The sequence below is a fragment of the Alosa alosa genome, chromosome 20 (assembly GCF_017589495.1).
Source record: "Alosa alosa isolate M-15738 ecotype Scorff River chromosome 20, AALO_Geno_1.1, whole genome shotgun sequence".
Taxonomy (NCBI): Eukaryota; Metazoa; Chordata; class Actinopteri; order Clupeiformes; family Clupeidae; genus Alosa; species Alosa alosa.
In genome coordinates this window covers 15,894,253-15,903,878 of record NC_063208.1, presented here as the reverse complement: position 1 = coordinate 15,903,878, position 9,626 = coordinate 15,894,253, and the positions used below count along the sequence as shown (strand labels likewise).

Here is a 9,626-nt window from a genome sequence, read left to right as displayed (position 1 = left end):
GTCTCTACCTTTTGCTTACAGTTACACACTAGAGGTTCTTACAGGATCTGTTGTAACTGTAGTTACATTATAGGGGAACGCAGTAAAATTAATTTTCTTATGATTGGCTACATTTACACAATACTTACATTACATTCATTCATTTAAAAGATGCTGTTGTCTAAAGTGTCTTTAAGCATGGATTTGAACGCACATTGCATCAGTGTGTTTCCTGGGCAGGATTGACTGAAAGAAAATAATATAATCCGAAGGTGGAATTTTGTCAGTTAGGAATTCTGGAGAGACTTGCAGTAAACACTAGCAGGGAAGCCAGAGTAAACAGCGTGGGAGTTTTCCTGCTCTGGAAACACCCAGCCATCAGCTGTAGGTATGGTCTACAGAGTGAGGGAGAGAGAGAGAGAGTGTGCTTTGATGCGGCTGTGCTAGAGAGAGAGGGAGAGAGAGGGAGAGAGAGGAGAGAGAATTGATTTGGAATGATTTGGAGCTCCACTCTGCCCTCCCTCAGAGCTCCACTCTGCCCCCCCTCCCTCGTCTCCCACCTCTCCCCTCTTCATCAGCAGCAGATAGGCAGCAGGCGTCGCCGTGCGGCTCTCCCACCGCCAACATGGGGGCTTGCGGCATGATGCAATGCAAAAGCGGATCAGATCTCTCTTAATCCTCTCTTTTTTTCCCCCCTCTCTCTCCCGTTCCCTCTCTCTTTCTCGCTGACTCTCACTACATCTCTCTCTCTCTCTCCTATCTATCTCTGTCACTCATTTCTCTAATTCTCTCTCTCTCGCTCGCTCACTCACTCTTCTCTGCTCTCATCTCATCTGTCCGCGCTCTTGTGCTCATCATCTCTCTCTCTCTCGTGCTCCATCATCTCTCTCTTCCTCCATCTCTCTCTCTCTCTCTCTCTCTCTCTCTCTCTCTCTCTCCCTCCTGTCATCTCATCCTCTTTCCCCATCCCTCCCTCCCTTCCCTCCCTCGCCCCATCTTTTCCCCCTCTCATTTTCTCTCTTCCCCCTCCTCCATCATCCTCTCTTATCTTCTCTTCTCTCTCTCTCTCTCTCTCTCTCTCTCTCCCTCCAGCGAGGATGTGTGTAAACATGGCTTCACAGTCATTGTGGACATGCGCGGCTCCAAGTGGGACTCCATCAAGCCGCTGCTGAAGATCCTGCAGGAGTCCTTCCCCAGCTGCATCCACGTCGCCCTCATCATCAAGCCCGACAACTTCTGGCAGAAGCAGAGGACCAATTTCGGCAGCTCCAAGTTCGAGTTTGAGGTGAGCAGATTCGGTTTGGATTTGTCTGGGATGCTGGATTGCGGTATTTGTGTTTATGATGTTTGGTTGGATTTGACGATGCGTAGGGGGATCTGATGTCAGTATGGCTATACTAAACCTTTTTTGATGAAAAGTATAATCTGTGTATAGTATTGCATGCAAAATCAGAAAGGATGGTTAGTATATTTGATGGTGATTGACAAGTTGAGGCTGATCAGGGTTTTCCCGTAGTAGTTAGTAGCTTGTGTAATTTGCTGAACTACTCTGGTTTTAAAGGGTTTGCTTGTGTAAGGGATTGTTCACACTACTTACACTTAATATGCTTATACTGTATATGTACCAGTGTCATGGTAACCTGTTTGTCTTAAGTTTTTTTTTTTTTTTTTTTAGTAGCCAGTGTAAAGAAAACTATACACAGCAATGCTACTTAGTGTTTTTGTGCATGCATTTCTTTGCGCTTGTGCACGCGCTTATGCTTTATGCACGTGCATGCGTTTGCGTTTGTGCAGGGCTATGGTGGATTGTCTCTTGCTGCGTAGGTGGACTGTGTGGGTGTTGGTGTTTGGAGGGTGGGCGGTCGCTCGATAAGAGTCAGCTGTGATGAAAGAGCAGCTCTGAAGAGCTGTTCTGTGTGTGTGTGTGTGTGTGTGTGTGTGTGTGTGTGTAGACGTGCGTGCGTGCATGGTGAGCCCATGGCGGACACAGCTACGTGTGTTTGTGTGAACTGCTGCCTGTTTGTTTGTGTGCATCCGCACATAGACCAAAACAGCGTTTGTGTTCATATCTGTGTACCTCTCTGTTTACACGGAGGGATTGCGAATGTGTAAGTGATAAGCGGACTAATCACCCGTGTTATTGTGTTTGAGCCGCATACAGGAATTTGGCCAGAGGGTCCACATCCCTGAGGAATGGCTAAAGGGTTGGGGTGGGGGGTTGCAGGGAATGGGCTTGGCATTCCTGCATAGTCAGAATAGCTGCCGGCGGATCACATCCGAAACACTGGGGAAGGCCCATGATTCCTTGCGCACGGCTTGCATTTCAGATGTTTCACGTTACAAGCAATTCCGAAACTGTCAGAAAACCCTCCCCCGCAAATGATCCTTTGAATTCAGAAGGATGTTATAAATAGCGCTCCTGTGCTCACAGAACTGCAGTTTGTTTACTTTTATTATTGTTTTATCGTGCCCAAGCGATAAGAAACCATATTCAAGGAAAGCAGCTTCGAGTCTGCTTGCAGAAAATATGAATTTTTCTTAAGAAGCAAGAAAGCACATGTGTACGTACTGTGAGTGACTTCTGTTCTTGTTCACTAATGTGTGTTAATATTGATGCTTAAAACAACCTTGAATAGGCTGAAGAAAATTGAATCCTGCCAGAACAACACAGAACACTTTCTGTACAACATTTTCTTTCTTTTTGTCTGACTGAGTCATAGGGCTATCCTTGAGAGCTAGTGCAAGGGAGAGAGGTAGAGAAAAGCCTTTCACCTTGATTCCTCCACAGAAGAGCCATGTCGGCCCTGATGTGCCTCTCCGCTGTGCCTATTCTCACCGCAAACAAAACCCACAATCCCTGACTTTTTACATTCATCGGAGCTTTACCGCTCCCATCCCTTTCCGTGTCGAGGTTCTTTGTCCGTGCCGAATGGTGTGTTCTGTTTATTGAGAATGCTCGTGTCTGGGTGTTAAAATGTGGCGTTATGGCATCATAACATTCATTATGTGGCATCACACAAGTGCCGGAACAGCTAGGTAGCCTAGACGGGCTGTGTCGGACGCGATGCAGGCACAGGTATTTGTTAATTCCAGTGTTCGCTGCTGTTGTTTTTGTCTGCTGGTCTAGTAATTGAGGCTTCCTCTCTTGTGTTTCCTGACCTACCTGCCCTTCCCCGTTTGTCTGTGCCGGCTGTGACGGTCACGACGCCGACAGCGAGGGATTGGTGTGAACACAGGTGCAATGGAGGTGGCGCCACCGAGAGCTGTGGCTTACGCGCAGGGCGACCCCATTCCACTTGTTTTAATCAGGTTGCCATGACTACTGTGGCCACGGCCCCTCTCTCAATCCACATCTGGCGAGAGAAATCCTCTATCCATTTTTAACACGGATTCCTCGCCATTTGTGACCATGCCTTCCCATGTTATGCTCAATTCAGCCATTGGAGTTATTGAAGGCGAACCAAAAAATCCAACTGCACAAGGCACACAACCAGTCCCTTTATTGTTTTAACAGATACATGATGTTAAAGCACTGCCATTAATTGGAATCGACGCAGTCCTAAATTGGTTTCTGCAATCAGATTCACCAGCAGTGCATTTATGTAATGACAGTGTGTGGAGATGGAGGAGAGGCATGCGGTGATTAGGGAGCACAGAGCACAGCTGCCCTGCTGGTGGAGTGGAGTGGAGAGGAGTTGGGTTAACCTGCAACAGCCCTGTGCGTCAGAGCTCATTTAGACTGATGGGGGGCTGGGCTGTGTTAAGACACAGCAGCCAGTGGGGCAGCTGGTCATTAAGTGGAGACTGAACCGACTCTTCCTCGAGTCCCTCGGGGGTCGCTCGGCCAGGAAGAGAGTCGCCGTACAACGAGCCCCTTGCTGGTGCCACGAGCATCGATTAACCATTTTCTCATTTTTTTACCCCCTCCTCTCTCTCTCTGCTCTTTTTCCCTTTCTCCTTCTGTTTCTTATATCCCCTGCCATCTGCTCTTTGCCTCCACCTTTCCACAACCCTAATCCCTTCTTTGACCTCCATCTGGATCTCCCCCACATCCTTCACTTTTTTATTCTCTCTCATCTCCTACATTCTCCATCCATCTATCATCCATCATCCATCCATCCATCTATCTATCCATCCTTCTCCACAACCTCCTCTTTCTCCATCTCCTCCCTCCTGTCCTGCACCCAGACCACCATGGTGTCCCTGGAGGGCCTGTCCAAGGTGGTGGACCCGTCGCAGCTGACGGCCGACTTCGAGGGCAGCCTGGACTACAACCATGAAGAGTGGATCGAGATCCGCGTGGCCTTCGAGGACTTCACGGGCAACGCGCGCCACCTGCTGGCCAAGCTGGAGGAGATGCAGGAGACGGTGACGCGCAAGGACTTCCCCGCCGACCTGGAAGGCGCGCGGCGCCTCATCGAGGAGCACGCCGCGCTCAAGAAGAAGGTCATGAAGGCGCCCGTAGAGGAAGTGGACGCCGAGGGCCAGCGGCTGCTCCAACGCATCCAGAGCGGCGACGGCAGCTACGCCCAGCGCAGCGTGCCCGCCTCCGCCGGACAGGGCATGGGCGGGCAGGGTGGAGGCGGTCAAGGAGGAGGAGGAGGAGGAAACGGTCAGGGCGGCGGGTCGTCGAACGCGGACACTCAGGGGCTGGTGCCGCGGGTGTCGGCGCTGCTGGACAAGCTGCACAGCACACGGCAGCACCTGCACCAGGCCTGGCATGTGCGCAAATTGCAGCTGGACCAGTGCTTCCAGCTGCGCCTGTTCGAGCAGGACGCCGAGAAGGTGAGTGCAGAGGAAACGCTCAGGGGTGTGTGTGTGTGTGTGTGTGTGTGCTGCGCGCGCACACATATAAGTATTTCTTTGCATGATTGCAATTGTAAGGCGACTGAAAATTTGGGTTAAGTTGTTTTAGCATATAGTGTGTGTGTGTGTGTTCCTATGCTTGAGTATAATTGAAAAATGCCTCATGTCTACACCCATTTGTGTTAATACGTAAGCGTTAAGTGTTAGCAATGTAATCCAGCGGTAATTGTGTTAAAGTATTCCTTTGTGTTTGTTAACAAGTGTGTGTCTGTCCGGATGTCTGTCTGTCAAAAGGTGAGGTGGTTTTTTGTGTTTTGATTTGAGAGTGTGTGTGTGTTGTTGTGCGCTTCTGTCTCTCTGCATATTTGCAGAGATACATGTGTGTGTGTGTGCTCGCTCCTGCAGTTCTGTCACAGGGAGGGATGATGTCTTCATGTCTGCTGCGTGGGAGGAAGGGTGTTTATTTCCCAGCAGAGATTAGACGAGAATTTAGTGTGATTGTGTGTATGTGTGTGCATGTTTGCTTGTGTCTTTGTGGCTGTGCCTACAGTATGTGTGCATTTTCTTAAGAGAGTGTGAGTGTGTGTCTCTGTGTTTGTTTGCGTGCGTGTGTGCGTGTGTGTGCGTGTGCTGAGTTCTGATAATGACTGCGCCCTGGCTGGCGGCGTTGATTGCTCCTTGCCAGCGAGCACAAGCGTGGCGGAGCAATCCGCACACACGCCGCCGACACGGCAGCCACATTTGGATGTTGCTAGGACACCAGCAGTGGTTCTCGCCTTGGGAGAATCAGGTCATTCTTCAGCTGTGCTATTTTTACCAGTATTATATCTTATCCTGTGCATGCATTCTCTCTCTCTCTCACTCACACACACACACACACACACACACACACACACACACACACACACACACACACACACACACCATTTACTCACACATACTTAGATATGCATGCACATATATTTACTGTATACAGACACATTCATTTACTCTCTGACATACATTGCACATGCCCAATTAGGCATTGTGGCTCTCTACACAGTCCCTGGAGTTCATCTGCGCACACACACACACACACACACACACACACACATTCCGTAATTGCCACTGAGTCCCCATGAAACATGCGCAGTAGCCTCCAGCAGGTTGTCCCATATTTCTATATCGATATCTATATTTATGTCTCTAACTGGGTGCTGCTCTTCCGTGCTGCAGATGTTTGACTGGATCATGCACAACAAAGGCCTGTTCCTGGCGGGCTACACCGAGATTGGCAACAACCACGCCCACGCCATGGAGCTCCAGACGCAGCACAACCACTTCGCCATGAACTGCATGGTAAGAGACACATGTACACACACACACACACACACACACACACACAGACACACACACACTGCATTGTAAGATGTAGAAAATCCACTTTGTCAAAACTGGTACAGTAAGACATTATGTTTACCGGTATATATGTGCATAGAAACAAGTTCAGGATCACGTCTTAATCCTGAAATGGTCCACATGTATGCATTATAATAGAATTGAATAGAATAGAAATACATGTTGGTCATATTCAGTAATACTACTGTATCTTGCTGGATTGAATCAGACACCCACCCTTGGTACCTTACTGCACTCACACCAAAATTCATTTACACAGTGGCAATGCAGTTTCAATGTCTCATTCACTCCTACTCTCATCACAGCCTGACGTACACACTGCAACATTAATATAGTTCAGTAATCATTGCTCGTCTCCAGCTTGTTAAAGCTCACTGCTTTGGGGAGTAGCTCCAAACTGGGTGTCTTGGCGAGCTTCATTCACTGCTACAGTATGTCCCCACTGTACACATGCCCAAGACCCAGGAGTGTTGCTCTGCCATGGGTAAAAGCGGTACAATTATGGGGGCATGTAGCCTAGCTGCCATCGCCCAGGGGGTATCGGAAGGGGAAGCCCCTCCACATCACCCATGTAGTAGTAGTAGTAGTAGTAGTAGTAGTAGTAGTAGTAGTAGCAGCCTAGTAGTAGCTTAGTTGCAGCTGTAACAGCATACTGTACATTTACGCAGGCACTCTTTCACAGAGGTTGTGCTGAGCCGTTTTAGGCAACATATAAACCGTCCTTCTCTCTACATCTCTCTCTTGGTTTTGGTCTTCCATTTAATCCTTCACACAGTCTCTCTCTTGCTTGGCTCTCTCTATCTCATTCCTCCTCCTTCAAAGCATTACCCACTCACATATCTTCAGTTTTTATTTATAGCTTATTTTTGATGTCTTCTGTTGTGTCTTTATTTATTCCTTTGCTGTACCATTTGCAGAAAACACCATCAAAGGGAGGGAAACGATTCATTTACATTAATCGCACTTGCTAACAAGCTATTTTGAGGCATTGTTAAGAATTGAAAACGCTTGGTTCCTGTGTCAATAAACAGTGATCTCACCAACAACAAAGACATCTTTTATTATTTATTGTGTCTAATTAAAGTTATTCACTTGATTCATAGACCACTCCTCCATCCCACTTCTATTTTTGTGGTTGAAAGGGAAATACCATTTGACATGTTGTGGGTGGGATTCATGACATCTCCACTCCCCCCCCCCCCCCCCCCCCCTTGAGGACGCGTTTGGCTCTTGCCATGCCATGGTGCCGAGCAGTGTTCCTGTCAGCGCTGTCCTTCTTTCTGGAGGTCAGAAGTAGTCCACCATCCAGGATGGAGTCCAAATGCATTAGCTTTAGCTGCCACGAAGCCTCTGCCAACCTTCCGGATCTTTCCTTAAAGCCTTCTTGTCCCAATCCGTTCACGTGTTTGTGTAAAGTAAGAGGATAGACTGCATATATGTCAGTTTGGTCAGTCAGTTTCTTTTTAACCCTTCGGTGCTTTGTTTGAAAATCGGACGGTTTTCTACTTTTCTTGTGAAGATGAGCTTCCAGTCAGCTGTCCAGTGAACCCAGTGGCTAAAGGCAAATTGACTTAATTAAAGGGCATTTGTATGCTAATGTTACGATCACAAAGAAGAGTTAAAAGTTCTCGTCACGACTGTTCTGTCTAACTTCCGTTGCCAATAAGGCTTGAACTAGTTCACTAATCTTAGATAGCTAAGTAGAGTTGGCATAGAATTGACTTGTTCTATTCTGAGCCGCTTTGTCATCAGCGAATGAAAGCCCAAAGGTGCTATTCTGTCACCAGACACTTCATTTTTGGTGAGCAACACTTGTAGCCTGGATGATAAATACCCTAAATTCACCAGAAGTACAGTGCACAGCTGGCTTGTTTGTGTGTGTGTGTGTGTGTGTGTGTTTGTGTGTTTGTGTTTGTGTTTGTGTTTGTGTTTGTGTTTGTGTTTGTGTTTGTGTTTGTGTGTGTGTGTGTGTTGTAGAGTATGGTGGATGCTCCTTTTCTTAAGTGTCTCATTACAACACCGTTCTCTATTGATTGGTTCCTGTTGGCTATTGACTTAAAGGGGGTGGAAGGCTTGACATTTGACAAAGAGGAAACGAGTGAGAGAGAGAGAGGGATGGAGGAAGGGATAGAGTGAGCAAATGAGTCCGAGCAGGCGATAGAGAGGGAACGCTGGAGGGAGGGGAGGAGTTGGCTTATCTCTCTCCGCACACCAGCTGTGCTGGTTTATCCCCCTCTCAGTTAGGGGTGGCGAGAGAAGAGAGGCGATCGGCTCGCGAGCTGTCGCAGCGCTTTGCGGCTCGTGGCTGTGTAAATCCGCCACGGGCTCCTGCCGCCCACACACACACACACGTAAAGCCCTGGCTAGGAGGGCTCACACGCACACACACACACACACACACACACACACACACACACACACACACACACACACACACACACACCCTACCTGTGTCATCAGAGCATCATGCAAAAGTCACATCAGCAGAATGTCATATGACAGCCAACAGCCACAAAAATCAGATGCCATCTGTCAAACAAGAGTTGCATCATCAGAACATCATACAAGAGTCACAGCAGCAGAATGCCACATACATATTGCATATATACAGTCATGTTTGCAGAATATTATGCACTCTCTACTTTACAATGATCCCCCATTATTAAAGACCTGTAGTGTCCGATTAACACACACGTCCCCTCCTCTCTCTCTCCCATGTACAGAATGTGTATGTGAACATCAACCGCATCATGTCGGTGGGCAACCGGCTGCTGGAGTCGGGCCACTACGCCTCGCAGCAGATCAAGCAGATCTCAGGCCAGCTGGAGCAGGAGTGGAAGGCCTTCGCCGCCGCGCTGGACGAGCGCAGCACCCTGCTCGAGATGTCCGCCTCCTTCCACCAGAAGTGTGACCAGGTCAGTGGGAGACGGGGGCATGCGGGGTGGCCAGGGATGGACCTCTGAGGCCGGGTGGATGGGATGGAGTGAGGAGGAGGAGGAGGAGGCAGTGTTGTAGTCAGAGGAGCTTAATGGGATACATTAGTTTACGTAACTTTGGCCTCGGTCATCTAATTGCAAATGTTAAACTAAAGTTCATGATCTGATAAAGCTAATGGCCTTTGAGGAAGTTGACGTTAAAATGTATTCTAGTGTATTTTGTGTCCTTTCATTAAATATAAATGCATATTTTTGTGGAAATTCTGGCCAACAAACAACAAGCCTAATAATTTGGCTCAATCCTTTCTACCAGGCTGACGTAAGGTCAGCAAAGTAAAGAAACTGCTTCACTCTTCTGCCTCGCTTTGTTTTTTAATGAGCGCACTGCAGCTGCACCACAGACCAGACCAGAGTAAACATGCCCTGTTGCAGCAACACGGGCTGGGTTCTCCCCCGCTCTCTTTTTCTCTTGCCCCCACCCCATTCTCTCTCTTCTCTCTCTCCCCT

General features: G+C 48.3%; 1 protein-coding gene across 13 annotated transcripts in view; it reads left to right on the top strand.

Moving 5' to 3' along the window:
• trioa (trio Rho guanine nucleotide exchange factor a) overlaps positions 1–9,626 on the top strand; it is a 113,194-nt gene that overhangs the window by 53,716 nt on the left and 49,852 nt on the right. For 12 of the 13 annotated variants that reach the window (XM_048230318.1, XM_048230313.1, XM_048230319.1 and 9 more), the window contains 4 exons: positions 1,072–1,264; positions 4,168–4,764; positions 6,001–6,123; positions 8,907–9,098. In XM_048230318.1, the coding sequence (XP_048086275.1) occupies positions 1,072–1,264; positions 4,168–4,764; positions 6,001–6,123; positions 8,907–9,098 (1,105 nt within the window). Of the gene's footprint in view, positions 1–1,071; positions 1,265–4,167; positions 4,765–5,387; positions 5,576–6,000; positions 6,124–8,906; positions 9,099–9,626 lie in introns of those variants that run through there. The other variant, XM_048230321.1, reaches the window with a different exon arrangement.